This window comes from Melozone crissalis, unplaced genomic scaffold (genome assembly GCF_028551555.1).
Source record: "Melozone crissalis strain CALT ecotype California unplaced genomic scaffold, PUWL_Pcris_2 ptg000086l_1, whole genome shotgun sequence".
NCBI classification, from domain to species: domain Eukaryota; kingdom Metazoa; phylum Chordata; class Aves; order Passeriformes; family Passerellidae; genus Melozone; species Melozone crissalis.
In genome coordinates, this window is record NW_026535863.1 from 1,129,372 (window position 1) to 1,147,926 (window position 18,555).

The window sequence follows — 18,555 nt, forward strand, 5'->3', positions numbered from 1 at the left end:
TACACATCACTAGTCTCCCTGAAATAGTATATAAGTGTTTGTATCCCACAATAAAATGGGATTCTGATCACTGACTCAGTCTCCCTGTCTGTCTCCATCGCTGACACTTCAGCACAAAGCTGGTCATCCTGACTTTTGACACTTGTCTTCATTAACTTCCTTATTGCTTTCTTCATGGAACTGAATGGGCCTCAGTGCCCAGCCTCAGACACCTGTACACTGACCTGAGTGCTGCCCACCCCTGCACACAGGCAGGGAAATGAAAGATCTGGATTTGATCCTGCAACTGATGCTTGTGGCTCTTTGCTCTCCCATGCTGCAGGCACACACCCTACAGCTCCAGTGCTTTGTGAGCTCTTACAGGGGTCTGCCCTGGCCCTGTCCCCATGCACACAGAGCTCTCCAACACAATCTCCTCTCTACAGGAAACCAGGACAGTACAAAGACCTTCCATCTCTCTTCTCCAGAGATCATTTAGCATTAAAGAGCAGGCAAGCTCCAGAAAAGCACGTGCACTTAAGAAGCTTTTACAACTTATTGCAGAATTCTACAGCACCTTTAGAAAAGATTGGTATTTAACTACAGATTATGATGTCCAGGACATATCCAAGATATATTAGATCAGCAAATGACAGAGACAGATGGTCCTATGGACCAGATTCCTGTGGATCATTTTACAGACAGATCCTCATGGATGGATCTCATCACAGGTATCTTCAGTACAGGTGAACAACTCGTTTCACTGTTGATGGTGCTGGGAGGCAAAAGCCTTCACTGTTCATCCCATGAGCATACTGGGAGATTTGCCACTTGAGTTTGTTTTCCAGCACATCTGACTGTGTGCTGGTATTCAGATCTTTCTCCACTTAACCAGCCCTAAGTGACTCACCTTTAAAACCTCCATCTTGAACCCACTGTCCGATGTTGGTCCATCAGGCATCTGCAGGGCCTGGACAAAGGCTTCTGTGAACTGCTGCACCACAGGGAAAATCAGGACCTTGGCAGCACCCTGGTTACAGACAATGCAAGCACAGCTGAATATCAGATACAGAATCCCCACATCTGACTGGTACAGCAATAGAAGCAACAACAAATGCACTTTGCTGGTACAAAATAGAAGAGAAACTCATGGCAACAGCAGAATATTGCAAAGTCACATGAAAGCTGCTTCAAACATCACTTGGGCTCTCTCTTTAGGTAAGGAACTAAGCTCAGCTGAATCCCACTCTTCAGAACCCCACAGCACAGGCTCCCACAAAACACACACATATCCAACTTATCACTTTGGAGTCTCAAGAGAGATTCAGACAATCCAGTCTGGAGAGCCCCAGGAGCAGTGCTCACCCCATCATTTCATTTGATGAGCTGAATCCTGCACCCCAGCACCCCCAGGCTTCAAAACCAACCTGGGGTGGCTCCATCACCCCAAACCCTGTGGCTGGCATTTATCTCCCTGCAGAGCCTCCATCCCCCAAACCAAACAAGCTGAGTATCAACAGCTGGCCTGAAGATTAACAGGATGATTCTTCCTAGGAAAATGCAGCAAGTATTTTTCCAGATGTCAGAGCACTCCATAATCAGTCCTTGGCAGAGCAAGTAATACAGGACCAAAATAATTTTATTGAGATAATTCCTCATAAATCCAGAGCCAGGACACGGAAGTCCTATGTTTAAATCAATTAGGAAATGCCATTTATAAAAAGATTCCAATTTTTTTTTTTTTTTAGTAAAATTTCAAAGGTTCAAATTTCATAGAAAAGGTTTAGTATTCATTGTGAAGGACACTTTCAGCCCTTCTCCAGAATAAGACTGGGGAGTTACTACTATCTCTTAGATACTGGTATCAGCTGCATGATACAGTGCATGAATAACCTTGTCAGGGCAGTACAGATACAATGTAATTACCAGAACTTTCCAAAAGTCTGCACTGGGTTGCTCCCTGTGCAAACAGGGAGGGAACAGCCACTAGACTGAGAGTCACCCTTCCCTATCCTCACACCCCAAAAAGTTAAAAATAACCATTTATTGTCTGGGAGTGCTGGAAAAGCCGCTTGTCAAAGGCCTTTTACAATGCAGATGTGCTCAGTTAGAGCCAGACAGCAGACTCACATCTAAAGCTGCTTGACTGCTGGGTTTGTTTCTTAAAAGCTATTCTTCCAAAACTGGGCTGGGTTTGGCTTCCCCCACCCCTTCAGGAACAAGGCCAAGGCACCTCCTGAAGCACAGGGTGAAGCTCCAGGAGCTTGGAACCAAAGCCTTGCCCAAGGGTCCCTCATTACCCAAGGCCTGGCTGGTGACTGGGACAGGGCTCAGCTGAAGGCTGGAAGCCAAGTTACAGATTTATAAACAAAGAGATGATACTCCATCTCCTCCCCATGCTGACTCCCCCTTCCCTGAGCTCTTACAAGCATGTCTGTTGATAAACCATAAATTAACCTTAATTATGGAAACCAAGTCCCACTATCAAGGCATGCATGTAAAGCAGGGAGTCAGCTACTTTACATGTATTAAATTACAGCCTCTTCCCCCAAATTCCAGCTGACACAATATGTAATTTCCCAGTGTTTCATTTCCATATTAACAATGATTTAGAACCTCCCTCAGTTTGAATTCAAAGCATCTTGTATGTCAAGTTAAATTCTTGCCTTTTCCAGCTCCTCCATGTTACAGATCATGTGGGCACACGTGGTAAATATCTCCACTGCACGTGACCTCGTGCGAATCCCATACACCTGGACAGAAGTTAAACATCAGGAACACAACATTCTTCTTCACAAGATACTTCCTTTAATTATATTTTAATTGTATTTCATTTTTGCTTTAGCTTTATTCTCTTATTTTATTACTGGCTTCAAGTTTTCTGTTGAAACATTAGCTGCCATCAACTACCATATCATCAAGAAAATTCTTTAAGTTTAACTCATACTGCAGTATGACTTAACTATTAAATTTGAAGTTTCTCTGTTCCAAGAAACATTCCCACTAATTTCATAGTGGGAATTATTTCCCACCAATGGAATTCATTTCCCACCAATACCAACCTCACTGTGAAGATCCTACCTCTGCCATTGTGAAAATTTTGTACATCTCTGGAAGAATAACTGGAGCTACAAGTGGCATCTGTATGTCTGTCACTTCTCGGGTAAATTCTAAAAAATGGAAAAAAAGAATACAAGTTCTTATAAGAAATCCAATCTTATAAGAATCAAAATCTTATAAGAAATCCAATCCAAAAAATGTTTCTAGGGAACAGCAACAACAGAACTATCAGGAAACATTAAGTGAATTGAAACATGTTGATTTGCACTTCACTAGACTAGGGTCATCTGCTCTACCTGAGGCAATTCTCAAAGGCAAGCAGAAAATATCACACTAAAAACTGCAGGTATCTGGAAAACAGGGTGTTACAGTCCAAGTCCCTTCTGAGCTCCAACCTGCAGCACAGCACGTCCTTCCCCAGCTCTCATGACACCTGAGCACGACTCCACAGCCAGCAACAGGCACCAGGGGAAGAGAGGAAGACAATTCCAACTTCTTCAGTTTGGATGAAACGTGACACAACACTGGCACAAGGAAAAGCCTGAATAGCTCCCCAGAGCAGTCCTGCCCAGGCACAGCAGCCACAGACCTGTGAGCACCCTCATGGCTCCGTGCACTGCGTTGACATCGCCGCTGACCAGCATCTCCATGAGCAGGTTGAAGAGCTCGGGCCAGGCCTCGGGCCAGTCCCAGTGCGCGATGGCTGACACGGCGTAGGCCACGCTCGAGCGCACTTTGCTGATGGACTCGCGCAGCCCGCTGGGCAGCAGCTCCCTGATTGCCACTTTGGCCTGGAGAGAACAACAGCATTCACGACAGAGCCACAGCACAATCTAATTTAAAAAAATCTACACCTATGGCTGCGTCCTGATATCGATTCAATACAAAATAAATCATCGTGGAAAACTCATCAAAATGAATTTTCGTTTTACAAAATGAATAACTGATGATTATTCTCAACTAACCACAAAGATATTGGGACCCTATACCTAATTTTTGGTGCATGAGCTGGAATAGTGGGTACTGCCCTAAGCCTCCTCATCTGAGCAGAACTAGGCCCACCTGGAGCCCTTCTAGGAGACAGCCAAGTCTACAATGTAGTTGTCATGGCCCATGCTTTCGTAATAATTTTCTTCATAGTTATACCAATTATAATTGGAGGGTTCAGAAACTGACTAGTTCCTCTAATAATTGAAGCCCCACACATAGCATTCCCACAACAACATAAGCTTCTGACTACTCCTCCATCCTTCCTTCTCCTCCTAGCATCTTCCACAGTCAAAGCAGGTTGGCACAGGCTGAACAGTGTACCCTCCACTGGCCAGCAACCTAGCTCACACTGGAGCCTCAGTCGACCTTGCAATCTTCTCCCTACACCTACCTGGTATCTCTTCAATCCTAGGGGCAAACAACTTCATTACAACAGCAATCAATACAAAACCTCCTGTCCTCTCACAATACCAATCCCCCTATTCATCGGATCAATCCTTCTTACCACAGTACTCCAGACAAAACCACTCTTGCACTCTACACCCTGTAATTTTTTAGAGAAAACTTCATGATGGTGTGTTTTAACACAGCATCACCTCACACACAGCATCACACAAGCACAGAGTAAACAGCACACAGCTGCAACTACACAGGATGTACAGATCTACATGGAAAACATCCAGAGTTAGCTGAGATAAATCCCAGCTCCAGTGTCAGGGACTGTGTTTGCTTACTTTGGAAGATTTCAGTAAACAAGAACAGTCAGCCAGCCCTGAAGGGACAGGAAAAAACAAAAGCCACTTCTGGGACATAATTCAAGTAATTATCTCTGGATGGGATGAATCATATTCTAGATATGAAAGATGCTCCAGTCAACAGTCAGAGTGGAAAGGGCTGGAATCTCTGGCCATCTTAGCTGTTAAATACTCCTGCTGAGCAGATTCTCAATGAAACACAGCAGCTTTAAACTAAAATTTGTCATGGGAAAATAATTCCCAGGATGTACAACAAAAGATTTAGCAAATCTCGAAAAAAAGACTGCCAGAATCAGTATTGGTGAAACTTAGGAAGCAGCTTTTCTTCTAGTCTTGTTCTGAGAGTAACAGGAGCATTGTGGCTGAACTTTCCCTATAGGAAACAGCCCAAGCTTCTCAAGCCCAGTTGTTTTAGGCAACTGAAAACAGATTTTTGAAGTGTAAATTGTCAAAAAACCTTAACTGAAGCCATTAATCCTCAAAATACACACGGGCGCTGGTACTTCTTTAACTGTCTAAAGAATTCATATTCTTGATGGATAAACCAGATAATGTGAAACCAAGTCTTACCCTTTCTGTGGTCTCTGGAGGTCTAAACTTGTCAGACTGAGAGCACCAGTGAGTTTCCACATACTGCTTGAGAATAACAGACGCCAGCTGTGGCAGGAGAGAGGTCAGCAATCAGGGACACATCCTGGAACCATTGCAAGGATCACCCCTGGCCCATTTGCTCAGCCTCCTGTCCCATCATGCTTCTTTTAGAGGGGCAGCAGGACTTGCCAAAAATGCTAAAAATCCATGAAATGGACCATAAAGTTACTGCAGTAAAAAGAACTGCTGGGTATGCACTGAGCAGCAATGGCCTGCACAGCACTGACCCAAGGCAGCAGCTCTAGAAAGGCACAAGATTCAGGTCACAAAGTAACTAAAGAAATACAGAACCAAAACTTCCTTTCCAAGGAGGAAAACACCTCCAGAAAAAGTTTCTGCAAAGAGAAGTCACACTTCTGCTTGTTGATGTCTACCATCCACCTCCTAAGCTGAGTCCATTTCCAGTACAGTATTGTCTCAGAACCAGGTTTATTAAGTCCAAAACAAAATTCAAAAAATGTTAAAGTATAACACCAGAATAATGTTGAAAGACTCAGAAAGCTACTTTCAATTTTACACCTGAAAACATGGAAGAATATTTTAAAAACCAAGGAAATTTCCATCTAAATTCTTTCTGCAGTTCCAGGAAAACTCACCTGCCGGATGGCCAGAGCTCCCTGAGGGTCCACAGTCAGTTCTGCCAAATGAACACCAAATTCTGCAAGGAAAAAAACCAAATATTGGTATTGTAACTTTTATTGCCACACAGCAAAAGTCATCAAGATTTTTGGAAAAGGACATCATACCAATTGAGTGACTCATATGCAGGAAGGAGAAGGCAATTCCAAAGCACAGCTACTCAAATAAATCATAAGCATTAATTCTCCCCTGTACTCTCCACAAAAATTTCATTTATTGTCTTGTCATCTTATTTTCTTTTCTCATGGGCAAAAAATTTTGCAATGCAGGCTAATAACAAGCAAATAATTTAAATGCATATATAAAAGTCTTATCTATAATGTAAAATCACTACTCAAGTTTCTACAGGAGAGATGCATGGAAAAGATGCAGGATGGAGTATGGCAGCAGCAGAAGGGCAGGCAGCAGTGCCTCTGTGGACACCCTGGGTGCATTCACAGGGATGTGCAGGCATCACTTGAGCTGTGCCAGTGCTACCCCACCAGTGCCCAGGACACACCAACACCTTCCTGAGCAAACCCTGCCTGGCACAGTGACACCAGCACTGCCTGGACAGCCCCCAGGGCTGTGGGACCTTCTCCTGCAAAGAATCTGTCCAGAGAAAGCCAGAGCTTCTTGTGGCTTCTTGCCAGGCAAAGGCAAAATTCAAACACTTGGAACAATCCTGTTGATGCTGAGCACAGGAAATAAAAGCCTGGAAGAGCAGCTGTTCTGATATGGTAAATCCATACAACTCAATAAATTTGCTTAAAATTGCAATTTTAAGTTCCAGGCAGCTGCTAACTGGCCTAAATACTTCATTTAATTTCACTAGTCTGCTTAAGAAACACATTTGTGATGTTTCAGTTCTTAGAAGCTGTGGAGCAGCAGTTATGCCCTGGGGTCCTGTCAGCACACCCTGCCTCCTGCAGACAGGCTAAACGTGCTGACAGCATCCCTGACAAACACAGAATGAAAATGCTTCTAAAAGGAGTTCTGTGATTTCCCTCAGCACATCTGAGGGCCTCACAAATGCCTGAGTGTCTCCTAATACCCACCTCACTGCTAAGAGGCTTTTCTGGGTTGGGAGATAATTGCCTCTCACTTTCCACAGCACACACTGAACATACCCAGTTCCCTCACCCTTCCTTCATAGATCATGCATTTAAGAAAGAGGAAAATAACCCTCTTATCCCAGCTGTGAAAGCAGGGAGCCTCATTCCAAGATGTACTTAACATAATACTTCTCTTAACTGAAGCAGTCATTATTCTGTGTGCTGTCTGTGATTTCCATGATCCAGTGTGGCACTGCATTTCAGCCCCATCTTTAAAGGATAAGCTGGAGGGGTATAAGGAGTATAAATGGAAAGCTAAAAAGGGTAGAAATAGATATAAAGGAAATCAGAGTAAGTGCAACTGCTTCACACAGCTACAACTCAGTATATTAGTTCACAATCCTTAATTTGTTTACATATATGCATTTGATGTATTTTCTCTGCATACACTGGAAAGCTGGAAGGGACCCACAAGGATCATCCAGTCCAGCTCTGTTGAGGGCTTACACCCTACAGAGAGGAGCAGTGTCTGCACACAGTCCTCCAAATTATGTGGTAAGGAGGTTTGATGGCAGCAGAGGGAGGAGGTTTAATCATGGCCTGTGATTTACAATATTTAGTTTCTCCATTTTCCAACACCTTAGTTCTGCTCCCCAGGCAGACTGCAGTGCCATTGTTGGGACACCAGAGCCACTCACAGTGACCCAGAGTTCTGTCCTGCAAACCCCTTGGGTCTGACAATAACCACTGACAAGCCCCTCCATACACACAGAGGTTTTCAGCCTGATGTCCTGCTTAAAAATATTACAAAACTGCATCTTCTTAACTGAGAAATTACCATTGTGGCAAATTCCTATCAGGAATCCTGCTGAATTCAGAGCACTCACACCCAGCACTTGTTTAAGGAATAAGCCAGCTCTCCTGTCAAACCAAAATCAGATGGATTTATCAAGAACAGATCACATAAAACAGTACTAGTTGTGTAGCAGCTCTTTATCCTATTGTTACAGACAGTGACAAGCTGTTTAATGAGCTGCTCCAAGAATATTTCCAGGGACTGACATTACACTGATCCTTGTACAGCTCACTGGCTCCTCTTTTCTCAAAGGATGGTTTATTATTGGGATCTTTCTCAGTTGGCTGGAAATATCATGGGTAAATGCAGTTCAAATGGACCTTGATAGGTGATTCCTCCACTTATATTTTGTAAATTTGAGATATCAGAAATACCAAGTCTTCTCCCCAAAATAAAGTCTGTAAACCTCAAAGATTAGAAGCTTTTAATGAAGCTTTATTTAAGTGCTCTGACATAGACAGCACTTGGCAAACACATTTTCTACTGGCTCTGCTTCTCCTCTTCATTAACCTCAATATTAATAAAATCAAACTCTCCTCCTTTATCTACCATGTAACCAGTTTATGTAACCTCTTCACCCCCAACATTTTTGCCAAACTAAGCCACATGAGACCAAAAATTACTCATAAGCAAGCAGGAAGGAATAAATGAGCAGAAGTTTCTAGTGAATGTTTGCACCTTGAAAGGGGTCAGCACTGACCAAGTCCAGCTCAGCATGGATGTGCTCAGGAGCTGCTAAAGGTCCCTTTGGTTGTCTCTGCTGAGGGCAGAGACAGGGTGAGCTGGAGAAAGGACTGTGGCAGTGTGGTGAATCCAGGTGGCCCATGGCCACTGACACTCCAAACTAAAGCAACACTTGGTCTGCAGAGCCTGGATCTCACCACCACCCCCACAGCAGCACCAGAAACTGAGTTCTCTTTACTCAATACCTGCTCACCTTTGTGCATCCTGGTCCTCAGCCACACAGGCACAGATGTTTTCCACAGGACTGGCTTTCAGTAACATCATCATAAAGCAACTTGGGTTGAAAGGGACCTTGAGAGGTCACCCAGTCCAATCTCCTGCTCAAAGCAGGGCCAGCCACGAGATCAGACCAGCACAGAATGAAATGAGGACCTGCAGACAGACAGGGGGAAACACCAAGCAAGAATCTAATGCTGAGCCAGAGTTCTGACACTCTCCACATGTGCTGCCTTGAGGAACTTCTTCATCCTCCATCATGATGCTCAAGAACTGCTCGTTAGCCACCTCTAAAACTGCATTCATATTTTCCTCATTTCTCAGCAAAAGTCAGAAAGATTGAGGTCACTCTTCTCCAGAAGCTGTGCTGGTTTTAAGTATCTCCTTTGAAACCCTTCTTCACAACTTCTCTCTACACACATACCTGCAGCATTTCACAGAGCAAACACCAGGGTGGCTTTTGATACTGACAGGCAGCATCATATGTTGCAATGTGGCCATTTCTTGTTTCAACTTCCCTGCTACAAATCAGTTCAATGTTAAAGTTTACTCCATCAAAAATTCAGCCCAAGCCACCCACAGAACTTCCACTCCTCTCTGCCCATCACTCACTCTACCACAATTAAAGTTACAGCCACAAGAGCACCACAAAACCACACATTGTGGTCATGTCTTTATATTCTGCAGAATCTCTCCTTCCAAACAATCTTGGGCTTATGGACTCACATAAATCATGGACTCACAGAGTACCTGAGGCCACACTGCAATCCCTCCTGAGCCATATTAGAGCAGATCTGCTGGGAAGGAGCTGACCATGAGCAGGAACGTGCTGAACCAGGGAAGCACAAGTGATGCAATGTGTTCTGTGCCATTATGGTACCTGGAGGTGCTCTGGTACAAACTGACACAAATTGTGTCATGAAAACACCATCAGAGAATCAACAAGTTCTAAAGCATCAAACTGAACATGCTGAGCCACCTACTCTGGAAGAAGAGATGGTGAAAGAACATTCACAAGACCCATAAAGCAAATCTCCCATTCTGAAATCACATTCAAACCAAAGCACTGGTTGTCTCCTGGACAGGACTGGTCTCAAACAAGATGGACAAGAGGGTCAGCATGCCCAGACTGACACAGGAGTCAATCTGCCAGGGTCAGCACCATCTTCACAGCCACCTGCACACCTCAGCTTCTGGGAGCAAACAACCTTGTAAAGGACTGAGCTGAAGGTGCCTTTTCACACACGGGGTGTCACAACATAAGCCATGCTGAAGATGGCCTTATGATGCCTTTCTACCTGCAAAAAGGACACACAGAAACACATAAAACAGGCAAAACAAAGGCAATTCTCCAGCCTGGAGCCATTCATCTCTACCACGTTTCCCGAGCACAAGAGCTGACAGCTCAGAAACTAAATACTGTCACCATAAAGCATCAAACTTGGAATCTAACCTGGCAAGCAGGGAACAGTGTTTTCCAGCTGTCTGAGAAGCTGCCATTAAACCTCCTTACCCACATAATTTAGAGAGGGTGTAAGCCATTCAACAGAGTTGGACTGGATGACCCTTGTGGGTCCATTCCAACTCAGAAGTCTGTGATTCCCAGCAGTCTGAGCCCTCCTGCTGGAGCTGAACTCCTCAGAGTTCCTGCTCTGGCATTCCTGGGGATCACCTGGGCTCCACACGTGCTCTCCAATACAGCAGGACCTAGAGGAGACCATTTTTCCATTCTGGGTAACTATCCTCAGGTGACATGACACTGGCAGTAGTGCACACCATCAGGGTGGTGTGTGATGCACCTGGATGGACCAGATAAAGGGAACAGAAGCTCCACTTCACCAGCAACACTCTGATTCCACAGTGGAGCCAAGTCAGACACACTCACAGCAGCAGCTCTCATTTCTCTGCCTTCCCCCTGCAGTCTCAGCATTGCTTTTATTTTATTTATGTTCCACTAAAATCTAGAGACAACAAAGGTCACAAGGTGAACTCTCCTCTTTCCAGAGACCAACAGTGATGCATCTCCCATCCCCAAGCTGCCACGTGGTGCCTGTTTCCTCAGCAGACAGAAGATGCAGAAGCAGGTGAGAGACTGAGCTGCTGAGGACATCTGGCAGCTGCCAAAGGGTGACATGGTGGGAAGAAACTGCTCCCATGTCCTTAATCAGAGGAGACATCCCACATTCCTCCAGAGCACGTGTATGGAGTCAGACAGGACAGTCCCCTTGAACAGCTCAGCCTGTTCCAGAGGCTTTGGCTGTGCACTGCTGCTCATCTCCTTGTAAAGCACCTGCCAGATCCACTGCCAGCCTGCTGCAGGGAGCTCAGCTGCATCCTCTTGGAACACAAGCCATATGAAGAACGATTGAGGGAGCTGGGGTTGTTCAGCCTGGAGAAAAGGAGACTCAGGGGTGACCTTATCAATCTCTTCAGCTTCCTGAAGGGAGGCTGTGGTGAGCTGGGGGTTGGTCTCTTTCTCCGGGCAACAACAGACAGAACAAGAGGACACAGTCTCAAGCTGCGCCAAGGGAGATACAGGCCAGAATTAAGGAGGAAGTATTTTACAGAAAGAGTGGTCAAATACTGGAATCATCTACCCAGGGAGGTGGTGAAGTCACCATCCCTCGAAGAGTTTAAAAAAAGACTGGATGTGGCACTTGGCGCCATGATCTAGTTGAGGTGTTAGAACATGGGTTGGACTTGATGATCTTAAAGGTCTCTTCCAACCTAGAATTTCTGTGATTCTGTGATTCTCCAGACTCACCATCCTCACCTGGCTGAAACCTGCCTGGAAGAGAGAGCAGCACACACCACACAGGAGAGCCAACAGCTGCATTGGCCCAACCACATCATACAACCCAAGGCATGAGCAGCTTAGGAAAAGAGGTGGGGGCAGAGCAGTGCTGCCCCAACACCCCCAAGGGAATCCTGGCATTAGGAACCTCCTGAAGTGGATGTTACATCCAACCCCTGTGTTCAGTGGCTCTTGAGGAGTTTTTTCCTCCACAAATGTTAAATCATTTTAAAACTGTTTCTGCTTTTAACATCCAGCAGCAATGAACTCCACAGTTTGCACACTGGGGCAACAGCCTAACTCTGCCTGTTTCAGATTCATTTCCCCTGACAGCCCAGGATATTCCATGATTCTGTGATCTCAGCTTTATGAAAAGTCACAAACAATCCCTCCTCACTCACCTTCTCTGTAACTTATTATTTGAGGGCCCCTCTCTGCAAACCCTTTCCCAGGCAGAAAATCCAATTAGTTATGTCTTTGAAACCAGAAGCTTTTGCACACCTCTGTGTGTCTGTGCTGCCTTTCTGCTGCCCTGCTTGATCCCTGCAGGAGCAGCAGGCAGTAATGCATGCAGCACTGGCTGTGGAAGCATGAGAATTTCTGATGGCTTTGTTCTCTGTTCCCTCCTTAACGGTCCATTTGGCTCATTGGAGCATGACAGGGCAGTGATTGGGTGTTTTCAGGGACCTCTCCACACACACAATGGGATTTCTTTTCCCAGGACAATGGTTAGGACCGCCCATAACTTTTTAGGGCATTATCTGGACTGGCTCCCCTTCCCCCAACACTGACCAGCTACACTTTCTGTGGCTGCACTCACCCCACCTTGTGAAATCATCCTGTAATTTGTGCCACTGATTCTCACTCTGGCCAGACTGAGCAGCTCTATCAGCAACTTTGTCCACACCATTTACAGATGTGCTGAGCAGCTCAGCCTCTCCTGGGACTCCTGACCCTGCCAGTCAGGAGCTGTGGTCAGGAGCTCAGTTTCTGCAAAAAAGTTTCAGCAAGTGAACTTTCTAAGAGCTTTGTGGGAGTCCCAGGACTCCTTCAAACAATTTTTCTGCCACAATTTCATGTGTCTGTCTCTTCTCATTCCAACTGCTGAATTTTAACCATAACAGACAATGTAAAACCCACTCCACTCCCCTGTGCCAGCCCCTGCTGCTCTTCAGCTTGGAGCCCTCACTTAAGGCTGTCCCATGTTTACCAGTAAGTATTAAGCTGGTCCCTGAGTGGCAGGTTTTACAGCCCAACATTTGCACAGTAATTAAATGTTTGAGTCCCTCTAAACACTGGGAGATCCATTCTTTAGCACTGGTAAATGAACTGCTCCTACTCAGGCTTCAATCTGACATGGATTCCCTGATGTGTATCCTGTAGAGGCTCCTCAATGTTGCAAGTCAACATCAGCACAAGGAATTTGGTTCCTCTGCAGTCCTTCTGTACTGAATGTACCTTCCCAACTCAGTCACTGGCTTTGAACACCTCTGAAATCTTTTCTGTTTCTGCAACATCTGAAAGCTTTTAAGTTTTTGTGACTTTAACTAGTTCCTCAATCTCTTTTTGCCCTACTTTCCTTCATTTTGCATTAAAAGTGCCAACACTTGTACTCTTTCCTATTCCTTCATTTCTACTTCAGCATCTTCATGCTGCTTAATAATACATTTTTTGGTCTTTTAAAGAACTTGTGACACCCATGATCTACATTTCTCTACCTCAGTAATATGGTGCTGGCACACACCAGATTCCTGCAGCTCCTCCTCTTGGTTTTTGCAAGCCTCTCCATGCCAAAGACAGCACAGAAAGGGGAATATGGCTTATTCCTCCCATGCTGCTTGACGAGTACAAGAGGAGAAATCAAAGGTGTGCAAAATAATTCCCTGAAAGACACCTTGGGAGGTTTCCAGTCAAACCCCCATGATCAAAGCAGAATCTGCAGCATTAGATCAGGGTGCTCAGATTTTCTAGGCAGGTCTTGGAGATACTCAAGGATGGAAACAACACAGCTTTTACAGACAATCTACTTTAAAACTCCTTATATCCAGTTGGAACCTCTTGTTTTGGGTTTGTGCCCACTTACTCCTCATCCTCTCCCACCTCTCAGTTCCTGACAATCTCCTCACAGTTACCAGAAGCTGCTGTCAGACCCACTCCCAAAACACTCCTGCTCCCCCAGTGGAAACCCCTCAACCCCAGCATCCCCCCATGCAGTGAGTGCTGCAATTCCCCCACCCTTTGCTGCACTCAGCCCCTCTGCTGCTGTGGCTCATCCTGGGGCTGGCAGCAAAGCCCCCCAGGAACCCCAGGAGTGGTGCAAGAGCCCTGGGTGGAGAGGGCTGAGCCCTGCCCGGCCCTGCTCACACAGCCTGGGGGCAGGAGGCCTCAGGGCTCTCTGCTGGCCCTGCCCAGCTCAGCAGGCACTGGCATTCCCTGGCCAGGCAGAGCCTGACCCACATCCCAGCAGTGCCTTCTCCTGTCCCAGAGCACCACGTGCTGTCTGTCTGTCCTTGCTGAACTCCTCTGGCTCTGCTCCTGCAGGGCCCTCAGGACATCAAGTGCCTCCCCTACAGTTTGGTGTCCCCTGCAAGCTGCTCGTGCAGGTGTCCTGCAGCCTCCTGCAGGTCACAGGGACAGATCCTGCACAGACCTCAGAGTCCTGGCCCTACAAACACAGAGAATATCAGGGACTTCAGCAGACTTGTAAAAGCATGATAAAATAGAAGGGTAGATGACTCCATTCCTCTTACCCTAACATCCACTACATGCAATTCTCCAATCCTGAGCTCTCAAAGGCACCTCAGGGACATCCATTGCCTAGAACCCTCAGAAAACATTCTTCTCAGGGAATCTGTCACCCAAATAACCGTGGAAAGGTTCACACTTTGGGGAGAAGCTGCCACTGAAGTAGTGGCTGTTCCATGGTCAGCGAAGCTCCCAGAACTTCCAGATTTGTGCTGCTGCAGTGTCATCAAACCACTCCATGAAACTCCAAGAGCTGTGGGGACAACACACAGAATTCCTGGTACTGCCAGGAAGAGCCAAGCTGAGTGTGGTACAAGCACTTTAAGGGAATGCACAACAACAAACATTTTATCAAACACTCCCAGAGCAGCAAAATCACAACACCACTCTTGACCCTGTCTCACCCTTACACCTTCCCTCTTTGCACCACAGACTGCCTCTGGTAACACTTCTGATCTTCACAAAACACTTCACAAAACCCCTTCAGAACAGTGCAATCAGACTAAAGGGAAGGCAAAACTTCCAGGAGGGTCCACAAACAACCAGCCCATCAAGCTGCCAGGGCACAGGCAAAACTTCAGGCCTGGGGTTGCAGTGCTGCACTCTCCAGCTCCTGTCACAGCAGATCATCTGCAAATCTTCCCTTGATTTCTACAAACTCTAGTGATTTGGGCTGAAGCAAAATAAAATGTTGGCATTAATAGGCTTTAAATGTATCTTCCACACAGAAAAAGCAGCCAGTGCATGAACTGACCTAGTGCCACCACAAAAAGGCCAAAAGAGTAATGGAATGATTAGAGACACTGCTTGAACTTGGGGTGTTTGCTCATTTAGAATCTCTCTTTCCAAAGCTATAGGTCAGTTGCTATCCAGCTCCACTGTACTCAGCTTTCCAGACAGACAGTGGAGCTCTGTCACTGGAGCTTCACACTGGATGAGGGCACAGCTACATCCTGGCCAACCCCAGCCTCAAACACCCCATGCACAGATGACAACCTGCAGGACATGGGCACACACCAGGACAGACATCTGGAGGTGAAGGAGACCCCTGTGGGAGCAGGGCAGGGTCTGCAGATGGAAGGGCTCTCCATGACCCTCCTGTGACCAATCCTGGGGGCTCCAGCTGAGGTGGACCAGGGTACCCAGAGCCACAGCCCTGCTGGGCCCACCCTGGTGAGCTCAGAGTGCTCCTTGGTGCCCAGATCTCACACAGCAGCCCAGATCGCCCAGGGCAGAGCCCTCCTGCCCCGGTGCCCGGAGCAGAGCCCGCCGTGCCCCGCTGCATTGGGCCCAGCCCGTCCCTGCGGCTCCGAGCCCTGCAGAGGGGCAGGGGCTGCTCCGGAGAGAGTCACGGAGCTGCTGGAGCGGGTCTAGTGAGGCCACAAGGATGATGAGGGGTCTGGAGCATCCCTCTGGTGAGCAGAGCCTCTGGAGCCGGGCTTGTTTAGTCTAGAAGAGACTGAGAGGGAAATCTCAGCAATCCATACAAGCACCTCCACTTTGGCGGGTGCCAAGAGCTTGGTGCCAGACTCCTCTCAGCAGTGCCCAGCGACAGGACAAGGAGCAATGGCCATAAACTAAACAACAAGAAGTTCCACCTCAACATGAGGAAGAACTTTACATTGAGGGAGGCAGAGCACTGGAACAGCTCCCCAGGGAGGTCGCTCTGTGCAGACATTCCGAACCCCCCGGGACGTGTCCCTGTGTCACCTGCTCCAGGTGACCCTCCCTGGGCAGGGGCTTGGCCTGAATGATGTCCAAAGGTCCCTCTCAGCCCCAAATGTTCTGTGATTCCGGGAGAGACATGGGGCACACACCGACAGCCGGCAGGAAAGCAGCCACGGCCGCCTCCTCCCGCGGGCTCCAGCGACGGGGCTGGAAGTGTCGGCCGAAGCCAGGGCGCAGCCATGAGGCGCCGGTACCGGGAATGGCTGTGACGGCGGCCTGGGGTCCCCCCATCCCCTCAGCGCGGCCCTCACTCACCCTCCGTCACCTCCAGCACCTTCACCTGCTCCTCAGCAGCGGCTCGCACCGCCTGCACCGGGCACAGGATCCCCGTCAGCGTCTCCACCAGCGCCTCCTTCAGCCCCTGCGCCACCGGCCCGGCTCCGGGCCCGCCGCCGCCTCCCGCCATCGCCGCCCCCTCCGCGGGCCGCGCGCGCCAAACGCACCGCGCGCCGGGGGGAGGGGCCGGGCCCTAGCCCGCGCACTGCGCCCCCTGGCGGCGCGGCGGACCCGGGCATGGCGGGGCGGGAATGGCGGCGGGCTCGGGAGGGGCCGGGAATGCCGAGAGCCCGGGCAGGAGGGGCTGCACAAGGGACCCTGCGGGGCCAGGGCAGCGCTCCCCTGGCACAAAGCTCCCGGCTGGGCCCAGGCCGGGCAGGGCTGGGCACGGTCAGAGCCCTCACGGCGCCCGAGACAGCGCAGGAGGGCCCGAACGGAGGGGCTGGCAGGAGAACTCTCATTGCAGGAGAACTCATTGCAGGACAACTCTCATTGCAGGAGAACTCTCATTGCATGAAAAGGAGAGACCTGCGGAAACCTGCCCAGAAAATGTAACCCCCAGGCAGCACCCTGCACACCCCATGGAGCAGAGAGCAGGATCGATGTGCTGGAGCCAGGACTGCTGTTTGATTGACTGATTGATTTCTCTCTCTCTCTCTCTTTAATTAATCTCCTTCTTTCTCTCTTCACTTTCCTCCTACCCCTCTATCCAAACCCCATTGCCGTGGGTTTATAGAGTAGATCAGGGAATAACAGAGCAATTTCTATGACAAGTGTGCGATTTACTAATAAAGCTTTGATTTTTGGTGGACTGATTTTTGTCCTTTTCCAGCAGGAGCATCCAGGGCCCGTGGCTGCTCTGTCCCCGATAAGGGTGGGATGTCTCGGGGGGAGCAGGGACTGAGGCAGTGCCCAGGGCCCTGTGGAGCCCCCAGAGCAGGGACCAGGCACAGGGAGGAAACACCTCACAACCTCTCTTCCAGCACACAGATTGGTGAACACCCAGTGTGAGCCTTGAGGAGCTCACGTGCGTTCTCTGCAGCTGTTTATTGAGGAAGTATAAGCAATTTCACAAAGCATTGAAAGTATTAAAAAGCAGTGTTGACCCATACAAAGTGGGTTTCTTACCTGGGGGTGGTGATGGAGTTGTGTTTTGGGGTGGGGATAGCAGTTCCCACACACTGGGAAAAACACTGTGAGGTTTTCTGTATCCAGTAATGGTTTGGTCACTGAGTTCCCAGGAGTGTGACAGTGATTTGCCTACAGACACAGTTCAGTGCCAGGGATGAGCCTGGCAGCCATGTTCAGAGAATCACAGAATCACTCAGACTGGAAAATCCCCCCAGGATCATCCTTGTCACCAGCCCAGAGCACTGAGTGCTGTGTTCACCCATCCCCTGGACACCTCCAGGCACAGGACTCCAACAGGAGCCCCTGGCAATGTTTCATCGGCCTCTCTGCCCAAGCAGCCCTGAGCTGCTGCAGATGCACTTCTGCACTCAGACCATCTCCATCCTGGGGGAAATCCTCTTTCCACTGAGAGCCCATCAGCATCCAAGTCCATGGTGAGGGAACTCTCCTGGCCCACAGCTCCTCCTGTTTGAAAGCTCTGCAGTTTATCAAGCACCTGGTCATTCATGTGCTGCCACCAGCAGAATTTGGGGTTCACTCTTGCTCTTGTGCTGTCTAATAACAAATGTTCAAGGCCAGGATGAGACTTGGAACAATCTTATCTAGAGGAAAGTGTCCTTTCCAACAGCCCAGGATGGAACAAGATGGGCTTTAAGGTCCCTTCCAACCCCAGCCAGTCTGGGATTCTGCAATTCCACCTATGTGACTTTTGCAACCTGGATTGAAGATTTTCTGTAAAAGCAGAAGGAGCAGCTTGGGATCCTACACAAACCCAAGCCCGGGTTCAGCTCCCTGCAGGCTCAGTGTCCTGCTGCCCCCATCCTGCAGCCCCACAGCTCCAGCCCTGCCCCTCTGCCAGCTCACATCAGCACCAGAACCCTCAGGGCAGAACCCACGTGCCCAGCACCAGCCCCCAGCCCCCCTGGAGTCCCCTCCTCGCCCTCCTGCCTGCTCTCC

General features: G+C 48.2%; 1 protein-coding gene across 1 annotated transcript in view; it reads right to left on the bottom strand.

Moving 5' to 3' along the window:
• IPO9 (importin 9) overlaps window positions 1-16,606 on the bottom strand; it is a 42,011-nt gene extending 25,405 nt beyond the window's left edge. The window contains exons 1-7 of the mRNA XM_054290755.1: window positions 16,447-16,606; window positions 6,032-6,093; window positions 5,355-5,441; window positions 3,629-3,830; window positions 3,061-3,149; window positions 2,646-2,732; window positions 890-1,009 (exon numbers count right to left, since the gene is read on the bottom strand). Of these exons, the coding sequence (XP_054146730.1) occupies window positions 890-1,009; window positions 2,646-2,732; window positions 3,061-3,149; window positions 3,629-3,830; window positions 5,355-5,441; window positions 6,032-6,093; window positions 16,447-16,597 (798 nt within the window). The 5' untranslated portion in view covers window positions 16,598-16,606. The remainder of the gene's footprint in view (window positions 1-889; window positions 1,010-2,645; window positions 2,733-3,060; window positions 3,150-3,628; window positions 3,831-5,354; window positions 5,442-6,031; window positions 6,094-16,446) is intronic.
• Window positions 16,607-18,555: the final 1,949 nt, after the last annotated feature.